The sequence below is a fragment of the Mus pahari genome, chromosome 11, assembly GCF_900095145.1.
Source record: "Mus pahari chromosome 11, PAHARI_EIJ_v1.1, whole genome shotgun sequence".
Classification (NCBI taxonomy): domain Eukaryota; kingdom Metazoa; phylum Chordata; class Mammalia; order Rodentia; family Muridae; genus Mus; species Mus pahari.
The window spans coordinates 38,181,379-38,203,181 of NC_034600.1; the positions used below are offsets into that span (position 1 = coordinate 38,181,379).

Below are 21,803 nucleotides of genomic sequence, written 5' to 3' on the forward strand. Positions count from 1 at the left end.
TGACAGTGCCAGTCCACACTCCTACTGGTTTCATCATACAGGAAATTGAAAGTCACAGCCAAGCACTTCTATCCTCCAGCTTATTCCAACAACTTTTCATTATTGATTTGTATTTAAGGTGGGTATATCTTAAGTATCAAAGGATTAAAAATACAACTAACAACAAAAGCCAGCAGTATAATTAAAAAAAAAAAAATTACAGAAAATCAAGTCATCCCAAGAAACGTTTGCTTACAGAAGGAACCAGTATGCAACTGGGAAAAGCAGATGCACCTCTCTCACTATCCAATCAGCAAGCTGAGAACCAGAGACAGCCTTTGTTGTTACTACTACAGTGTTTATCCAAAATGAGAAGATTAACAAAATGAGATAAAGACAAGGTAAGGTGTCCTGTTGGTTGATCGCTCATCAAATGTCATTTGTAGACCTTGAAAAACCAACTGAATAGTCAACCCAGCAAGCAGGGATTTCTGCTCTCATCACTTTCAATAAATGACAAGTCCTCAAACACAGATTATTATGGCTATAAAAGTACAGAATGCCAGGTCTTGTTTTAGACTTTCTAGGAATTAGTGGGTTCATCTTAGCAGCTCTTAGAGACAGCCCCTGTTGAGACCGGCTGTGCAGAAGAGGGACCTCAGAAGCTCAGACGGTAGTCATCAGCTGAGGGCAGCCACCCAAGACGAGCTGCTGGGGTTTAAGGATGGGCAGCCACTGTGGAGTTCTTAGTGTTTACATTACAACACCAGGAAGGTATCTAGCTTCCGTTTTAGATGATCCAGACAGATCATCAGCTATTCAAAAAATAAAAATCTCCTTAATTAGACAGGAATTTTCCTTTCAACATTCAACCCAAACAACTTGGATTTTACTTTTACAGATATGTTATCAAATTAAAAAAAATTCATTTGTCTTTAGCTTATATGTATGGCTGTGTTCCACATGAGTGCATTGTCAAACATTTTTAGGAGTGGTGAATCAAGGCCAATTCTATGGCTGTACTTTCAAAACTCCATCTCTTCCAGCAGAACGGGAAACCAAGTTCCATCCACACCAGGAATCCCATTCCAATAGAGACAATCTCTTTCATAATCACCTTTTTTTTGAGTCCGGAACATTTCCAACTGTTTCTGCTGTTGTCGTCGTAATGTGTTCACAATAGCTATTGCTAGTCTCAGTGCTTCTCTGGGGTACCCGTGAGAACGCAACGCATCCACTCTTGCACAGGCTGTAGGAACGTGTTCTACAAACAGAAACCCAATAAGGGGGCAAAGTGGCCGCTGTTAGATCTATCCATAAAAGCGGGCTACTATAGTAAGATGTTCCTCCCCAAGCGCCATAGAAGAAGATAGAAGAAACCATTTCTGAACTTGGATCTGAATGGAAATTTCAGCCCCCTGTGCCAAGCATTCATGCGTCGCCCATTGAATACCTCGCTCCTCTACCTCCCACTCCAATAATGCTATAGAAACTAAACAAAAGAGTAAGTCATGGAAAAGTCTTTCCGGTTTGGCCACTTACCATGCCAGAGGGGCCACCCCCGGGAGTCAAAGAGGGAGTTTTCAGTGTCGTCATGGTAACAGTAGTTGGTGTACAGGTCACTGCTGATAATGTGCTGCAAGTGGCTATCCTGCCAGTGGAGATCACATGCCTCGATGGCTCTTGTGAACACTGTCCGATGAGGCCTGTTCGATGAATCTGTTTTTTCCACAATTCAGAAAGCCATGTCAGCTATTATTCACATGTGAATAAATCAGTCATACCACTCTGCGGCCAGATGTTCACGAACACACCCACACACACTGTCCTGCACCCACTAAGCAGAAGGGTGGAGGGTGAATAGATAGTCTCACATCCTAAATGCTCGACGGCAGTTAGCCTAAAGAGTTTCCAGACATTTACTTGTTATATCAAATACAAACATTCTGCAGCCATTAAAGCTACGTTAAAGGCATCCTGCAAAAAGAATTGTCATGTCTAGTCTCCATGCCAAAGATACTCAAAAGAGGCACTCGTCTTTAAAAAAAAAAAAAACAAAAACAAAAACAAAAACATGAAAACTCACTGCTCCCCACTTCTGAGGTAGTGTTGGGCTGCCCCTGATGGGATCAACAGCTCTCACAAACACTATGCAAGAGATGCGACACCAGCCATGGAACCTTTCAGGAAGACGCAGTCAGCCTTAAAAATAATGCGTAAGGGTTGTGCTTTTGGTTGTATTTTTTAACTATATTGTGCGGTTTTGCACAATTAAAACTATTATGCTTCTTGGGATATAATGATTAAATGCCACTTTATATCCCAAAGGGCATAAATGCATATGTTTAACATTTCACAAAGCCACACAACATAGCTACAAAACAAACCAGCGCACTTACCTTGCCCCTATAGGCTGTCTCCTGACTCCTGGACAGGTTCCATGGCTGGTGTGATGTCCCCAGCATAGTGTATGCCGGGGCATCATAAGAGAGCAGAAGCATACAGTCCGAAGGGGGTTCAAAGTTCAGGACCTGACGAAGAAAAGAAATGTTTGGGGAATAAAGGATATTCTCACCTCGGCTCCTTGGATTATTCAATTCCTAAAGAGACTACAGGAACTCCCGCCCCTTGGGCCCCAACTCTAAACTCACCTTTAGCTGTGGCACAAGCCTCCACTGAACCGTGGGGCAATGAACAGTTTCATTTACATATACCTAATATTGCTCAAAGATCGCCTACTTCCTTGCTCTCTGAGACTCAACTAAGAAGCAAAATGAGGTGCTTCCTTTATGGAAAGGCTTTCTTTTCCTGTCCCTGGACCTCTGTCTGAGCAGACAGAGGCAAACCACCAACAGTGAATGCAACTGTACTGAGAAGAACAGCCTGGTGGATTCATCTACCCCGGCTTTGTCCTGCTGAGCAAACTAGGCAGCAACAGAAACACCATGACTTGTAACAGTCTCACAGCCAAGTACTGCTGAGAGTCAAACACACCCCTCAGTTTAGCCAATGCAGCCATTTGCAACGGCTATCGGTAAGTCTACCAAGACATTACTTTGGAGTGGTTTCATATCAACTTAGTTATCCATGTCTAGAGGGATGACATAGCGAAGTGCACAGATGACAGATAATGAGGTGCAGGTGACTGTCTGCTGTGACTCCTGACTAAGATCCTTGCTAGCAGCAGATGGGTGACCATTCTGCACAACTGGAAGGATGGACCCAACTTTTAACTGTCTTTTGTCAAGCAGAATAAATGTGCTATTCCCAGGGGGGTAAAAGTCGATGACCTCTCAGAATTAAATACCCCCAAATTCAAGTTTCCTTAAATTTTTACTTTTTTTTTTTTTTTCCTTAAGGGATTTTCCTAGGTATTTTAAAGTGTGGACTTACTATTTATTTTCTTTACTTCAAGTTACAACGGTAAAACTTAAAGTTGAAGAGAATAGCAACTTCCTATATGATACATGCTGTGAGAGTGGTTCAGTGTTCCAAGTACCGACTTGGCTCTCGCTAGGATACTAGTCCAAGCATGCAGTGTGGTCTCATACACACACACACACACACACACAGAGCTTTCAACGTTGGTTTGCTCCAAGACACCAACAGAACTGATAGCCACACAAAAGGCTAAACGCTCATAACATTGTATTTAAATGACCATGATGAGCACAAAAATCGATATACAAACTCATAAGCATTTAAAAATTAAAGAGTATATAAGAAAAATTTGGGAAAATTAGGAAAGGAAAAGGTGAAGAAGTCTTTTTTTAAAAAAAAAAAAACACCGAAAAAAATGAAGAAAGGTAAAAAGGAAGGAAGGAAGGAAGGAAGGAAGGAAGGAAGACTGGCTTTCACTCTATAATCTTTAAAAGTCCTCCTGACAGAGTAGGATCCAGATGCTGTTCACTAAGCCTCACTAGTCACCCTAGCTATGGTGGGCATCAGAAAGCCTGTGTGTGCACTCGAACACATGTATGTCTCTCCCAGATACCGTGAGCTCAGTGTGACGCCTTGGCTACCGGTTGAGCCCCTGTGTCCCCAGCCTCTCATCTAGAGAGAGCCTTAGGTGGTGGTTCTAGGCATGAGCAACCACATCCTCTGTAGGTATGATAACCACCACCCTTTGAGAGCAATGGCTCCTTTCACAACCCCTCAGAAAGGACTCCGAGTGCTCAAAAGCAGACAGACACCTTTAGATACGAAAGACACAAGCACTGCTTTCACTTGGAATAAATGCAGACCTGGCTTTATCCTGCACAAGTCAAGCTGTAAGGGAAATGAACTATGTTGTCCTGAAAACTAGATCATTTCTTCTTCTTTAAATGTACATTGGTGTTTTACCGCCTTGTGTGCCTATGTACTGTGCACATGTTTGCTATCCACAGAGGCCAGAAGAGGGCAGTAGATCTCACAGCTCTAGAGTACAGATGGTTGCAAGCTACCATGTCAGTGCTGGGCACCAAGGGCATGCCCTCTGAAAGAGCACTGCTCTTAACTACTGAGCCATCTCTCTAGCTGCCACCCAGTTTCTAAGGTCTACAGAATTTCTATATTAAACTAAAAGTAACATTAGAACTAGAAAGTAAAATGCAAAGTGTACGATGTCAAAGTAGCATTCCCCCCAAAATAGCAGCAACCAAAACTCAGAAAACCTCCAATTATAAAAACAGAAGATTAAAGATATCACCTAGGTAGACATCAAAGAACCTTCTACTAGCAATGAAAAGAATAAACGTTGACCAATTAAACTTGACAACTTGGAAAAAATGGAGATCTGAGGGCTATGTTTAATTATTAAATAACATCATCATGAACACGATGCAGACAGGATGGACTTCAAATACTGAATTCCCGAGGCAAGTATCTCCAGTTAAAACACAGCCTGATGACCGTTCTAGGTCTCGAAACCTCTCTCTGATTGTCAAGTCCCTGTGGACGTCCACTGTAAAGACTGGAACACTCTGCTAACGCCACATTCGACCTTGGCACACTGCGTAGAATTCTCTTTAGGAATAGCAACTCCTCTGTTGATCAGCAAGGAATGCTTGATTCTAAATCCTTTCAATGTTAATTCCAACCCTGCTTCTCTCATGTGATTTCAATCATTTTCAAATCCCCCACCAAGCATAAAATCATTCTAGAATATTGGTACAAATGATAGACTAACAGTAGATTTGTTAAGAATGTGATTCTGAAAAAGACCAGAAAGTTCAGCAGCATCTCACAGACAAAAGTGAAGCCAAGGGATAGTTGGTTTGTAAAGGACAGAAGAGAAACTGAAACTCCAGGATAAAATAATGGGTTATTATGGAAACATGCGGGAACATTTCTTGGTCGTCTCAGACTGACGGCACTGTTCACCTCTGGGTGGGACCAAAAAAGTACACAATCTTTTCACAATAAATAAGGTCCTTGATGCAAGTGCCAACAGTAACACAGGGCCCTTAGTTCACAAAGCTATGCTATGCTCTAAAGTAATTAAGTACATACTAGTCCAAAAGAGTCAGAAAATATGTTCAAGTCTCTCAACACTGTTTTTCACAGTAACACAATACTGCCCCACACTGTTTGAATTTTACTTTTTAATTAAAAATAAACCACGAGTGGATCATTTTAATCCACACTAATATCTGCATTGTATAACTATTTTTAAAAGCATACAATGTTCCCAACTAAAATTAAAACACATGCACACAATTCAAAGTAACATGGATTGTCCTTGAATTAAGTAAGTCTGCTATCTGTTAACATTACACACATGTGCACAAAGAAGCAGGTGAGGCTGGGCAGGTTACCACTGTGGACTCACCTTGGTTGGCATTTGCACCCTGAGGCAGAGCATTGGTTAGGTTGGGTAATTCACTGCCATGATTTCCATCTTCCCACGGACAGACATCAACACTGTTCCATTTCTTCAGTTGCTTTAGCCAACTGGCTTTTTGCTCCAACTTACAGTGGGGGTTTAAAACGATACACATCCACAGAGCACCTAATTTAAAGAGGACAAAGAAATACATTTCAAAAACTATAAAAATGTTCACAACTAACAGAAAAAAAATCTGAATCTCTTCAAGATGGAAATGAGTCTGCCAGTTTCCCTGATAGACGACATCACAGAGTCTAAGTTCAAACTGAAGGCCAAAGAGCTGTTACACATAAATACATACTTCACAAGTTCTGTCATTACCTTCTTACTTTCATTATACTTTACATATTAAAGCCAGTAACATCAACAATCACAGGGTTTGGTTGAAACAGAGTGTGCACGCTGGTACTGCAATATGCTACTCCACATCATTCTTCCCCCAAATCAAATTTACGTTCAAAGAATATCTTTATATAATAAAAGAATAAGATTATACTATGGATACAATTTCCTAGCCTCCTTACAAGAATTACAAGCATTATGATTATTAATTAGTACCCATAATTATGTCCACATGTCTACACACATTCTCATACATGCACATACACATATGTAAATGGAGTAAGAGTTTAAGTTTAGAAGTCAGTAAAATAAATCATTTACAAATAAAACTAAAAGGCAGGTAAGACACAGACAGCTGTCACTTAGAAAGCTAAGGCAGGAGATTCACTTGTAGTACATACAGAGTGATTTTCAGACCAGTGAAATACTGTCTCAGAGACAACAAAACAATATAAAAAGAAGTTCCATTAAGCACACTTTTCTAAGCCATCTCACGGTGCCAATCTTCATATAACCACCAAATGCTGGGAGACATACAAATAAAACTTGCACTAGTTTTTTTACAGATGAATTCAAGGGAAAGAAATACCTCATAATTTAAATAAGATAATGGTGAATTTGTTATGCTTTCTGCATAGTTTAAAAAAGGTAGTTTAACACAAATATTTCACACAGTTTAAAATACTAATTTTTAAATAAGTTGATCCCAATGCCTGCAAACATTCCCAATGTTTTCTCTAGGAAGACACGTGTGGCTGGCTGGGTTTTGGTCACTCTGTCAGCTGGGTACGAAAGGTAGGAATGAACAAGACAGACGCCGTTTTCTTTGCCCCAAAGCAATGCTTATCAGTCTTTCATACTTCCTGAACCTGATACTGTCAATGTAAAACAGCTTAAAAACTTAAAACTGTAAAATAAAATTTACAAAGTTTAAAAAAAAACAAAAAACAAACCCAGCTTCAGCTTGTCTAAGCCACAGGTATTTGCAATCTACATTTTAAACTTTTCAAATTGCCAGTTATAAACAAAGCATGGTCAGCCAAGATGGAGCAAGTTCACCGCAGTGTCCCTTCCTCTCAGTGATTATAACGAAAACCTCTGGAAGAATGGAAAGTAAGCAGGAGTGAGCTGGCCCAGGAGAGGACCTGGACAGCAAGAGGTCCCCAGGTCTGCTCTTTTCCACTACTCACCACACACACACACACACACACACACACACACACACACACACACACACACACACACACACTTCTCTTCTCCTCCCGGATTTGATGTCAGATTAATAACTTCACTCAAAGCGCTCTCACTCTACAGGGGCAAATGCAACAAAAACCTGAAATTTGATTTTTTTTTTTCCCCAATAAGTACTGGGAAAGGAGAAAATGCAGTTCAGAGACGGTGAGGGGGCTATCACAGCACAGCATGCACACGGGACAGAAGCAAGGCTCAGACTGCTGACACTGGAACTCTCGCCGCCGCCCCCCCCCCCCAAAGTGTTGTGACAAGTTATGGTCTGATCACCGTGGTTGGCTGCTTTCAGTTTTTCACTCTCTAGGGAGTTTTAATCGACTTCTGTCATTTACAATATTTAAAACGTCTATAAAGAAACAGGAAAGTATGTCAGCTCCCAACAGATGTCAAGTAGGATGAGCAAGATGTCAGAATTTGAGATTTGATAGCAATAGTAACTGTGTTCTGCTAGATGAAGGTAAAAGCAATTAAGAAAAAAATGTAACATCATCCTCAGCAATGAAATGCAAACTATGAAAAAGAACTAAACAGAAATCCTATAAGTAGAAACAGTATGTGAAATAAATTTATCGAATGGGGCCAAAAGCTGAAGAGTGATGACATAGGGAGAGTGAACTTAGGGGAGAAGCTACCTCACGGGATAAACAGAGGACCAACTAGATGGTATTCAATGGACTCTTACACAGGTAGGCAAATGGCAAAGGTTGGTCAACATGTGTCACTGGATCACAAGAGGATGAGAAGTAAAAACCTTTGGAAGAAATAATTACTAAAACCTGTTCAGATTTGCAGAATGATACTCATTTACAGATCTAAGCAGCTTAGTCAACCTCAAAAGAGGGTCAGCTTGGCTAGAACCAACCATAGCATACTCAAACTGCAGGAAAGCAAAACAGAAAAATAAACAAAAACCAAACCAAACAAATAAACAAATAAAACAAACAAACAAACAAACAAAAAACCAAAGTCAAACCAAACCAACAACCAAAAGTGAAAACCACCTATAGAATACTGGTTCAAATAACTAATTTATCAACAGAAACCATACAAGACAGGATACAATGAATGATACCAGTTGAGCATTAAATGGAACTAGAAAGCCAATGCTGAATTCTATGGTCAGTGACAATATCTATCACCCAGGAAACACAGGGACACCCCAGGCATCTCAGAACAAGGAAACCACAGCATTCACTGCTAAATGATCTATTTTAGAAAAAACGCTAAAGCCAAGTATTCCAATTAAAGAGAAATACCACCAAAACGCAAGCTGACTGTCTAAGAATAACGAATACCAGAAATGATTCTGAGGAAATAAACTATTTTTGCCATTTTTGCTTTTTGGAAATAGGTATGAATGTTCAAAACAAAAAGTTCACAAACTGTTTTATGAATTTGTACATGCATAAAATATATAATATACACTAATAACTGTAACATAGAAATAAGGGATCTATGATTATTAGACTTTATATTTCATTTAATGTAGCAAAGGTTAATTCAAGATTAGGTGTAGGCATATTTGCTATAATGCCACTTTAAAAAATTACAAGTCAAAAGGTTAACCAAAGTCAAATTAAACAAAACCTGAATTAAGATAAAGATCACAAAAATAGTTGACTGATTTACATGTGCAAGGCCATGGGTTCAATTCTTCGCTCTACCAAATACTCATATACATATGTATAATATATCTATGTTCTCATCACCAATTAAAAGGGGCAATCAAGGCAGATTAAAGGCTAAGAATCAATATTATGGTATCCGTAAAGTATGCCAATAAATGTAAAAGGATTAAAAAGGAAGACTGCCAAAATAAAGGTGGAGGGACTTTATTGTAGACTTGAGGACAGGCATGGAGTCAGATATTACATGATGATAAATGTTCTTCCTAGAGAGAATCCTAAGCTGTACTTAAGGCTTTAACATCCCAACAAAAATAATCAGAATTCTTAAACGTTTCAGCTTATCTGTAGACTTCCATACTCCTTTCCCAGTAAGTGACAGAACATGTGGACAGAAAATTAGCAACTACCCTAACATTATCAACCAAGTAAAATCAATCAAAGTGGACCACACACCTACATATCGAGCTTAAGGTCTTAAAGCTTCCAGTAAAATATCTTGAATTAGGTAAAAAGTATTAGCCAGAGAGCCAAAAGCCTGGTCCATGAAAGAAAAACTGATGAAATGGGCTTTGACGGGGGGGTGGGGGTGGGGGTGGGGGGTGGGGGGGGGGGGAGTAATTCTTAAGCCACAGGTGTGACCATGTGCAACCATCCAAGTACATACAGCCTTCTCAACAGTCATGGGGACTACTGTACAAACCAACACAGTGAGCCAAGCAAGTGGCCACGTCGGAGAGCAAGCCATCGCAGAGTAAGGGACACCAATCCAAAAGGCTCCCTAGGACAGCATTCAAGTCAGGGGACATCTGCAACAGGCAAGCTAATGGAGATGGCAGGGGGGGGGGGATTATCAGTGGGTGCTCTGGGAGGTAGGGGAAAGAAAGGCATCACAATGGGAAGAGGACAGAAAGCATTTAAGATGGTGAAACGACTCAAGAGTAGGAGACTTCAGAGGCAGGCCTACACCACTATGCCATCCAACCCATGAAATGCACAGCTCTTAGTGCCAACTCTCCTGAAAAACCACGAGCGTTGAGTTAAAAAAAAAAAAAAGTGTCAGTGTTAAATTCAGTAGTTGAACAAATATACCACTGGTGTAGAGAGTACTGGAGAAGAGGAAAGCCACTTGTGGACAGGAAATTTCCACACCAACATTCTGGGAAGTGTTCTTTAAAAAGTGTAAAAAGAATTGTAGAAAGATATTTTATTAAAAGAAAAAACTGGGCAGTCTGCAGAAACAAACAAACAAACAAATGTGCTCAACATCATTACTGGCTAGGACAATGTAAGTTCCGATCACATGGAGACAAGGCAGTGACAACTGCAGGCAAAGAGGCAGAACTCCCGGAACCCCCAGGGAACTGCTGAGGGCGCCCAACAGTGGACAGCAAGATACCTCACAACGGGATACAGAACTCATTCCTACACATCTGCCCAGCAGAATTAAAAACACACCTGGAAAGATACAATTATGGCACTTTGACTGAGAACAGCAACAGCAACAGCAGCAGCAGCAACACCAGACAATCTGAATGCCCTTCAACTAGTGAATGGATCAAAAGACTATGGTATAGCCATATAAAACAACAAACTAATCCGGATACATGGATGCAAATGCACTGTCAGTGATAACCATATTTTAATGATATTTCTGTAGGGTTCACAGTAGAATGGTTAATATTTGTGACACAGGGCCCTGAATCTGGTCCCTACCACTGAAGGAAAAAACAAGCAAGTCGCCTTTTGCTAGATACCCACCATATGCTGCAAGGTACATTATCAAGCATATCCCAGGAACTCATTATAGTTAGTCTCTCCAAAATTATTACGATTTCCATGTTGAATGTCCTAAGTCAATTTGGTTGCTTTAACTATATTTCATAGCCAGGAGAACAAGAGGCCAAAGAGCAGGAGCAACTTGGGCATCCAGTGACTGGACCTTCCTGAGGCATCTCCACAAGACACCCTGGCACACATTGGCCAGGGTTCTTTCGAAAGGCATTCATTCTATGCAGGAGATCTCATGGTCTAATTACCTCCAAGGGCTCAGCTTCTTAGTACCTAAGAGTTAGGATGTCAACAGGTGCAGCTGGGAAGGTTACAAACATCCACACTGTGAAGGGTCAAACGCAGGAAGCCTGGGGGCCCTTAACACATAGTCCTAAGTACTCTTGACTCATTTCAGCAAGGATTTCTATATGACCTGAGGAAGGGAAATTCATAAAAACTTGCCTTGGATTTCATGCTTGTATTTCCCCAGCTAGAAAATTTCCATTTTACAGGAGACATTCTTTTTTTTTTTTCAAAACCCTAAGTCTTTATTAATTTGCTTGAAACATCCTTTCATTGCTCACCTCCTTAAAGAGAGGTTTCATCCTGAATGGGTGTTCTTAATGCCAGACTCAAGTTTAGTGCTATACAAGCTATGGCTTTTTATCTTAACAGTCATCACTACAAAGGTTGTAATTAGCTTTAATAACCAAATTAACCAAACTGAATAAGTCATTCTCCAAATTTTATTAATTCAGGGTCCCACTCTGAGCATTTATTTCCTTTCCCTCCAGTGTGCCTTAAAGTATTTGTAGCTTTGAGAGTCAAGTTCTTTAATGATGAAACTCCACTCTATGGCTTCTCTGAAATGCTAACTCTTTCAGGGATTCAGTGGGGAGAGTGGTGAGATTCGGTTAGAAGCCAGCATTTCCAGGGCACTGCAGTGGACCTGCAGGATACACGGTAAGGAACTTCTGGATTTTGTGACAGGATGCATGCTTGTTATGGATTAGAATGAAAACAACTCCATACATTTGCATTTTTCCCTAGGTTCAGTTACTCCAAGTAAACAATGCCAGTACCAAGTCCACAGTGTATCTATCACCCAGACTTATCCACGCCTCACTCAGCTCCAGCTTTTTCTACCACTGTGGTGATCTGAATTAGAAATGCTCCCTCAGGCATCTGAACCCTGAGTCCCAGCTGCTTTAACTGTTTAGGAGGTTTAGGTGGCATGGCCTAATGCTCACTAGGGGCGGGCTTTGAGAATATAGATAGCCTGGTCTAACTTCCAGTTTAAAAACTCTGGTTTGTGCTTGGGTTAGGAGGAGTGAGCTTTTGCATCCTGCTCTGCCACCATGCCTGTCACTTGCTGTTATGTGGACTCCTGTCCCTCTGGAACCATGAGCCAATTTTTTTTTTCTTTCATGTGGTCGAGGAGTCCCTGGATGAAGGTCCTGAGAGGGCAAAAGGCTAGGGGAGGCCATTAAGTGAGGCTGTTTAAGTAAAGCCTGGTTTGAAGTGGAGATCCAAGATGCTGGAGATGTGAGCTGTGACACATCTGCTAAGGAGAGCATCATACATGGAGCAGAACCAGCCCAAGGAGCATATGTTGCAGGCAGCAAAGCGTGAGGGGCACAGCCATTCAAGTCATTTGAAAGTAAAGACCCAGACACTGAACATGGAGTTACAGGATTTGGTGCAAGGGGATTACAGCTCAGATGACCTTGAGTCTCCAGTGAGACTTTGGATATTTAAACTGTGTTGAGGATGTGATAGACCGTGGGTTTGTTTGCCGCTGGACTATATGCGTTTTTGTATTATGATATGGCTATGAACCTATGGGGCCCAGGATGTGGAATGTGGTGATTCAAGTGATATACACCCCGTAGGCTCAGGCATTTGAATCCCAAGTCTTCTTCTGTTTGTTTGGTGTCTTAGTTAGGGTTGTACTGACCAAGGCAACTCCTATAAAGGAAAACATTTAATTGGGGCTGGCTTACAGGTTTAGAGATTCAGTTCATTATCATTAAGGTGGGAGCATGGCAGCATCCAGGCAATCATGGGGCTGGGTGAGCTGAGAGTTCCACCTCTTGTTCGAAAGGCAGCTAGGATGAGGGTCTTAAAGCCCAAGCCCACAATGACACACCTACTCCAACAAGGCCATAGCGCCTAATAGTGTCACTCTCTGGGCCAGGCACATTCAGAACACCACATTAGTTTTTGTGGGGTTTTGTTTGTTTGTTTGTTTTAAGATAGTGTCTTAGTTAGGGTTTTACTGCTGTGAACAGATTCCATGATTAAGAAAAGTCTTATAAAGGACATTTAATTAGGACTGGCTTACAGGTTCAGTTCAGTCCATTTTCATCAAGGTGGGAACATAGCAGTGTGCAGGCAGAGCTGAGAGTTCTACATCTTCATCTGAAGGCTGCTAGCAGAATACTGACTTCCAGGTAGCTAGAATGAGGGTCTTAGTGCCCACATCCACAGTGACACACCTACTCCAACAAGGCCACACCTACTCCAACTGAGTCATACCTTCTAATAGTGCCAACCCCTGGGCCAAACATATAAATCATCACAGATAGTGTGTGTGTGTGTGTGTGTGTGTGTGTGTGTGTGTGTGTGTAGCCTTGGCTGTCCTGGAACTCTCTCTATAGACCAGGCTAGCCTCAAATTCAAAGATCCGCATGCCTCTGCCTCTCTGTTGCTGGGATTAAAGGTGTGCACTACCACAGCTGGCAGGCTCAGATGTTTGGTATCTGGTTCCCAGTTGCTGGTGCTGTTTGGGAGGTCTCAGGAAGTGCATCATGGCTTTGAGATTATATAGCCTAAATATATAGATTATATATTTGTGCTTGGGTTGGAAGATGGATGTTCAAGCTCTCTGCATCTGTCACCATGCCTGTCTATTATTCCTCTGAAACTGTAAGACAAAAGGAACTCTCCTCCAAGTTCCTATGCTCATGGGGTTTTATCATAATTATACACAAGAGTCACTAATAGAACCACCCAGAATGCATTCATTCTTCCCAGCTACTGCCCAGTCCAGTCTTCAGTCAGTGATTTTAGCCAGACAACATCAAGGAAAATAACCCAAAACTAGTGAAGCCAAGTCTTTCACCCAAGGAGAAGTAAAAATACTTTCTCCCTAAAGGAAACAGTTCTGTCTACTTAGCAGTCTTCGGCCCGCCCACATTCTGTATCTGACTACAACCAGTCAGAGAACACAGGCTGTTCTGAAAGTCTTTTTGACTACTTCTGTATCCAGCCAGTAAAAATACTAGTGAACCCCGGTCTACTCTCAGCAAAAGTGGGTGACAAGAATTGTACCCACCAGCTCTTTCTAGAAAACATTGAGACATGTGGATTATCAATACCATTTTGCTCCACCTCAAACACTCATTGGTTACATTTTCAACAACAACAACAAGAACAACAACAACAACATGTTTTTTACCACCAAAAAAGCACTGATCTTAAAGGACAGCACATGGATGAGATGCCACAGAACTCTGAACAGATCCGCTGAGCCTCTGTGGGCCCAGTTCCCTAACTGCAACAAAGGGACAACACTTTCTACTTAATTCATAGGGTGTTTTACACTTTAGTTTCCGCCACTGTCGATGTCACTGAGTCTCAGATTGCCACACTTTACACAGACTCCACGAATAGGTACAGGGCATTAGCCTTCCCTACTCCTGTTTTTCTCTTTCTAAAATACAACCCAACATTCACAATGGCTCTCAACCAGGGATCATTCTATGCCCTTCTAGGAGGTGTCATAGAAAATAAAGCCAGAGATACTGCTTCATCCTACAGTACACAGGATGAGCCTCCACAACAGAGAACTTGTGCGTGAATACCATTAGCTCAAATAATCAAATTCAAATAAATCACAACAGATGAAAGAGCTGTAAGCCAAACAACGAGAAACCATTATAAAAACTTAACAAAATAGGAGGTATCCAAACACACTGCACTGTTATTACATGCTGCTTTGTATGCAAATTCTTATCCCTTCAAGGAGAATCCTAACAATATCAAGTTACACATGTTGGGTTTCTAATTAGATTCTACATTTAACGTTCTTAAATGTCTATCTTTAGGGTACAAAGATTGTTCTGTCTAATTCAACTAGCATTTCTAAAAGTGAATGGCATCTATACTTATTTACCTGACAATAATTGCTGTCATTTTACGGAGTCTTTACCTCACATTAACCTTGTTTTAAATAACACATTAACCCTGTTTTAAATATTTACATAATTATTGCATTACCCTACCAAAAAACAAACAAAAAGCATTATTTTGTAGACAAAGAAACTAAAGTTTGGAGATGCTACTAAAGGAAGGAGCAGGAATCCTGTCCAAGGTTCATGTTCCCCCATAAAAACAGTATCTTTAAGTACTATAGCAATTTAGCCCTTAGTCGAGCTATGTAACCAAAAGGTTTTTGTTTTTGTTTTTTTAAAGTTTGGATTTATGCAAATTCCAAGACTAATGATTTTAGTCTTTTGACTAAATCATTTCATCCTTTGTATTTTAGAAGTATAAATATTTTATTAGCTAACATTTTAAGTATTCTGAAATCTGTACATCTAGTAACCCTGTGCCCTGTTTTTTTTTTAAAGTGTATCTTTATTTTTATTGTATGAATGTTTTGGCTGCATGCATGTATATCTATTTTCTCTTTCCTCCCCCCCTCTCTCTGTGTGTGTGTGTGTATGTGTGTGTGTGTGTGTGTGTGTGTGTGTGTTCCATGTGAAGGTCCTAATCCTTTGGAACAGGAGTTATATGTGCCTGTGAACCACTGTGTGAGTGCTAGGAACCAAGTCTGGGTTCCCTGTAAGAGCAGCCAGTGCTCTAAGCCGGTAAGTCATCTCTACCCACCTCCAGCTGTGTCTTACATACGCAGATCATATAAAGGAAAGTACACCCAACAAGAACCACGCATCTATCTACATAAAAGCCCAATTCAACAACATGGAACTGCATTTTTCAGAACTGACAGGCATAGAAAGTAATTTCAGATTAAAACAGTACATGGGCAAACAGCAGGTAAACATAGAATTCACAAGTCAGATGAAATCTGCTTTGTCTGGAAACACTATGGTCAGCTTGGTTAGAGTTAAGTCTGCATCAGCATTTCTGGGGTGATGCATGTGACTGAGGACCCATTCTGCTTGGTGGAGTATATTGCCACGTATGGCATTATGAATTACAAGCAAATAAATCAGTGGCAGACTCTTACTGCATTTTCTGTTTTCTCGTGTTTGGTTGCTGTCATTAATATCAAATCAATTCAGTGATTAAAGGTCATAGATTTTTGTGGGGTTTTTTTTTTTTTTTAGAAGGGAAAGGAGGTAGATTAATTAAAATAAAGCTGTTCATCTTCTTTGAAATCATTTATAAATGTTCTCTTTTCCCTAATTTCTAGGATAATTAATGAGTGTGCATGATACTAGAAAGCAGAGATGGGGACAACTGGGAAAAGGGCCAGGCCAGTACAGGGCAGAGGAGCAAGACAAGTACTATCCCAATCTCTAACAGAGTGTGTGTATGTCCAAGGCTCATTTTCCCTTGTTCCATATCCATAAACATGAGTCCCGTGAGACAGAAAATCCAATGTCTACATCCTAGTGCCAGGTAAAGCCTTACCAGGTAGTAGCGGGCAAGGGAAAGCAATCACTTTTAGTACTTCCAAGGGTTCAATAATTAAAAAATAATTCACAGTATTTATTTTTGTTCTCAGAGGCTATTATAATCGTATAAATTTCACGCATGGTCCAATTATCTAACCGTATTTATTGAGAGGCCATGAAATATCTAATTGCAGTCACCAACAGATCATGGGCATAATTAGTTGTGCTAGCAAAACTACAGTCACAAAACTTCATGGGTCAGACCACATGAAAACCGTGACCCTAATTATGACACTGTTATTATCGGCATAATGAAGTTTTAATACATCAGTCACTCCCTGTTCGGAAAGTTAAGTTTAACTGGCAAAACATTCTTCTTTAAATTTGATACGCTAGCTTTTAATTTATTAAAACATCTCTGGAAAAATTTTGAAATCAGACCCAAGGGATACAGTGAGACAAGTTTTACCAACTACCTGGGTTATGCACCACCAAACTTCCTGTTAAATGGCATGTGCTTAGTTGGGATATAGCCGGGCTCCCAGAAAAGTTTTAAATAAAGGAAATTTTTTTTTTCAAGAAGGAAAATAGTTGAGAGGAGTTAACTGACACCCTGAATCATTATCTGATGAACAAGCTTCCCCTTTGCATTTCATCTGTCAGTACTGTGGGCTTGCCTTCATCAGGAGCGTCACTGTGGGATATCACAGGAAAGCTTTCCCACACCCTGAACATCCCTCTCCTTTTCAAGGGAGAAAGGGAGAAAAGGAAAGACAGGAAAACAAATCAGAAATGAAGAGAGAAATGCACAGTGGCAGGCAGATGCCTTCTTACCCTGAGATAGACAGCAAACAGCCGATAGGTAAGGTAAAGGAATGTGAACTTGGGAACCCGAAAGAACAACTTCAGGGGTTCTGCACTGGCTATGACTGAGTCATCTTTGTAAACAGTTCCATGGTTCATTCAATGGTCATGACTCCAACTCCATATAAATCTATTTCTGAAAGGAGTCGCTTGGCAAGTTCTTACAACAGTGACTTACTTCATTTTAGCATATGAAAGGTACGAGATTGATCCTCAAATTGTTTCTGCAGCATGCTCTATATTATACAACGCTTCTGCAGTTGTCTTGGGCTGCTTTTAATTTCTTATTTATTTATTTATTTATTTATTTATTTATTTAGTGTCCTGACTAGACTGTAAGGCAGTGAGTTCCCCCAATACATTACTGTAGCACACATACACAACTCTAGCACACAGTACTACAGGACACACAAGTAGGTGTCTGCTAATTGGCCTGCTATTCCTCCGACAAAGCATTAACCCATATTTAATCTGAGCAAATCCTCTTCCTTTTGCTGGGCATTGAGAGCTAATTAGGACAGAAATCCATCAAAAGCTGGACTAAGAAGTGATCAAATTTACCAGTGCTGAGCATTCTAGAGTGTTTTTGGTCAAGTCAACATTTTAGCAGCACACTTGTGTGAGATGCTAAGGGAGGGTTGGGGTGGGAAGATGGGGAGCGTCTGCTTAACTGGAACGCCAACTTGTTCATAAAAACAACTTCAGAATGCACTGACTTCTACTGAGTGCAAAGAGAGCTTACAGTGGGTGCTGGGTTTCCTAGAGAGCACAATGTTTCGTTTTGCTCTAATTCGTCCTATTACTGAATTAAACTTTGATGTATTGGCCTTGACAAGTGCTCCATGCTGACTGCATTGTGTATGATAGTATAATCACTCCCCATGCATTTCCCACAGGCTACATGATTAATGCAATAGATTACCTGCAGCATGGAGGGCAAGGGGGAATTGGTGCCCTTCTGCACTCTAAACAGTTTGCATTTTAGGATGCACGTGTGTACACATGCACACATGGGCACCCATGAATAGCCTGGGCAGAGAAGGCTAGGTCAACCAAAATGTGGGAGACCAGAGAACCGATGGTCCAGGTAAGAGTAATGTTTCTCAAGTGTTTCTATCAGAAATCTGCTCTTTAAGACTTCCGAGAAGGGAGATGGCGTTGTGCCCCAAGCTTTGTTCACTTTCATCTTCACAAACACTTACTGAGCACCAACTACCTGCTGGACACATTTCCCCCTTTTACAGGAAACCAGCAAACAACATGTATGACTTTTAATGTTACTTGAACAGAAGGGGAAAATATGTATAATTTAAAAAGAAGAGATTAAAAAGATTTTTTAAAATACATATTTCATATCTTAATAAATAAAGTTTCATGCCTTAATAAAGATCAATGATAAGAAGACTATTAATATTAAAAACCCTAAGTAGTTTAATAGTTTCAGAAATACCCTTTATATGATTTGGTCTATACATCTAGGAAAGAACATGTTCTCCATATGATCAATCTGTTCACCAGAGGCTGGCTACACACACACACACACACACACACACACACACACACACACGCACGCACGCACGCACGCACACGTACACACACACACACACATACACACATATATATGTATATGTATAGACACATACACACACACACACATGCTGAGCATGCTGGTGACATGTTACAGAGGGATTTTTGAGCTCTTCTTAGCAGTATAGTGACTCCAGCATGACTTTCAGTTTCAACTGGGACCTGACTGGGACTTCCTCGTTGATGCTATCTTGGCTCATCGAAGCTGTGCTCCCAATCTAAGCCATTTCAAGGGACCTGTCCTAATTTCTACTCTGTGAATGTTTTTTATACTCTTCTCAAGGTCTGCTGACGTAAAAATCTTAAGTTTACTAATTTACTCCAGAATGAAAGGAGTCAACAGTGAGTAACTATCATTGTCAAAATGACATTGGCCTTTACATTTCAGGTTACCTGTGCAAGAGAAAGCCCCATGAGTTACCCATATTCAGACCCTCCCTCCCTTCCTAGTTGCTTTATCAGCAGGTCAAAGAAAAAGACACAGCCCCCAGCAGAGCTATCCACTCATTCCAATCAGCTAACGAGAACAGCAGCAGTCTCTTACACCAGTGGTATGGTTTAAATTTGAATTTCAGAATTCAAAAGAAAGTCATTAAAATGTTACAAAATTATCAGACAAGGTTATGATAGCGTCTCAAATATTTACTTGCTGTGAACTATTTTGCATTCTTTCTGCCACCAAACTATATGCGAAAGTTGCCTATTAAATCAAACTATTTGTTGTATCTCAAGAAAAGCCACTCTTAAGAAATCACCATTGAAGATAGATACAATTCTAATCTTAGAACTTTGTATTCCACAGAACTGTTCCCAGGAAGCCTGGCATCTAACAAAGCAAGTCACAGTGCTGTAAGTGGCTGAAACCTTCCGAGGAGGGCAAGCATGGCCCATATCCTTGGATTCGCCCTCCTTGTGGCCCACCACTTAATGTAATAACGGCATCTGTGATGCGCCTTGCCCTGTGCTAGCTCACACCAAGAGCCATCCTGGCTTTTGCTGCTTCTGGCTTACCTTCCCATCCCCCCCACGGCATGCCTGATTCTCTGCAAAGCCACTGCAAATTCCAAATGGCTTAACATGGGGCCTTTCAGATCTCAATAATCTGTATGCTGCTAAGCCAAGGGAAGAAATGCCCCACGGTCTTTCTTACTTCATGCCCACCCTTACTCGTGTCTCAGTATTTCTCAACCCATGGGTCCAGACCCCTTTGGCACCAGACTATCTCCAAAAATATTTATGTTACGATTCATAACAATAGCGAAATAGCATGGTTAGGGTCACTACATCATGGGGAGGGTTGCAGCATTAGGAAGGTTGAGAACCACTGCATCTGTATCCTACACCACTGTCTTAGGTTTGCAACCCAGCAGTGACATCTTGGCTGCATTACCCCTTGGTGGATGTTTCTTGGTGAAAAGTACAGTAATAATTCTTAGGAAGATGAAGAAGTGAGAGCAGAAGTTTACTAGAAACTGTTTTAAGGGGAAAACAGACATCTAATACCAACTCTGAGATCCCATTAGCCACTAATGTAAGAAGAATGTGGATTATCAATGATCTGTTATAGATCAACAACATTAAACAAAGAGTCTATTTTTGATATAAATAATGCTATACAGTACATATAAATGGCTTTACTACAGCAAACCCTGTCTTAACATCTAGCCAAACTACTACAGTCTGTATTTAGAATAGAGGTTTATAAAACCACAAAAGTGAAATTATTTTAAACCATTTAATTTGTTATAAATGATTTAATTGTACATGCAGATAACTAAGACTACAGTATCTTTAAGAATCTCCAATTTGTTCTGTAATGAAACCAAGTGACCTTTAATGACCTCATTTAATCCCCAGAGTCTATTACTTCCTATTAATACATATTTACAGTTTTTCTCTTTCCTACATGGGGTATTAAATGGATAATTAAACCCTAGAAACAGCAGTCAAAAGACAGACAGTTTGGATAATTACACTTGAGGTATTCATCATAGGTATGCTCACTGTAAAGTGCATGTTCTTTCCTTTCTAACTTCTGATTTAAACTACAAATTACTCTGTGAAGCAGAGAAAATCTCCCCTCCCCTGAACCCCCCAGCAAGAGAATTCATAAGCCTGTGACCAAAGAACACAGAGTCATACAACTACAGAACCCAGGCCCTGTAGGACACATGCACAGGGCCTGGTGTCCAGAAAGAGCTCTGAATTATACCAGAGGAAGAAACAGTGATCAAGAGAGCTCACTCCGTCCTGCCTATGAGCAGGCGGCTCACAGAACCTATAGACTGCATGAGATCAAGTAGTGCTGCCAAATCCAGGGCTGCCATACAGGCCAGGGCAAAGATATTGACTAAAAGGTCTTTAGCATCCTAATATTACCAAAATGTCACTGGATCTCAACTCTGTAAGCTTGTTCTGTGCTTGTGATCAGCTTACTGTCATCACTACTGCTCTCAAAAGTAGCATAAAGCTGTTGTTCACCAATGTGTTTGTCTTTCCAGAGGGCCTGCAGTTAAGGTCCTTGGAAACACGGCTGCTGATGGGCAACAAGAATGCCTGGAACAAGTTCAGCCAGGATGGTGGCAGTGAAGACAGGCACACAGGTCATCGCCCTTTGCTAAGACTCATGGTCACTCGGTCAATGCCATTTTGCCTATGCAGAGTGTAAATGCTTGACAGAAACATCTAACTAATAATGTTGTCTAGGCAACTCTACGGCCTTCTTATGCTTCCATTGTCTTGTTTGTAACATTAGCACTAAAAAGTATACCTACATCACGACGCTGTTTTGAGGATTAAGTAATGTAACATATACAAAAGACTGCTGAGTGTAGCGCTTGAAAATAAGTGTGGACAACTGTACTGCAA

The 21,803-nt window shown here is 40.7% G+C and overlaps 1 protein-coding gene across 2 annotated transcripts in view; it reads right to left on the minus strand.

Annotated features, from left to right (window-relative positions):
- The window catches only part of Zswim6 (zinc finger SWIM-type containing 6), a 160,826-nt gene that overhangs the window by 16,923 nt on the left and 122,100 nt on the right, over positions 1–21,803 (minus strand). For both annotated transcript variants that reach the window (XM_021208416.2, XM_029543977.1), the window contains exons 5-7: positions 5,792–5,971; positions 1,522–1,698; positions 1,097–1,243 (exon numbers count right to left, since the gene is read on the minus strand). In XM_021208416.2, coding sequence (XP_021064075.1) covers positions 1,097–1,243; positions 1,522–1,698; positions 5,792–5,971 — 504 coding nt within the window. The remainder of the gene's footprint in view (positions 1–1,096; positions 1,244–1,521; positions 1,699–5,791; positions 5,972–21,803) is intronic.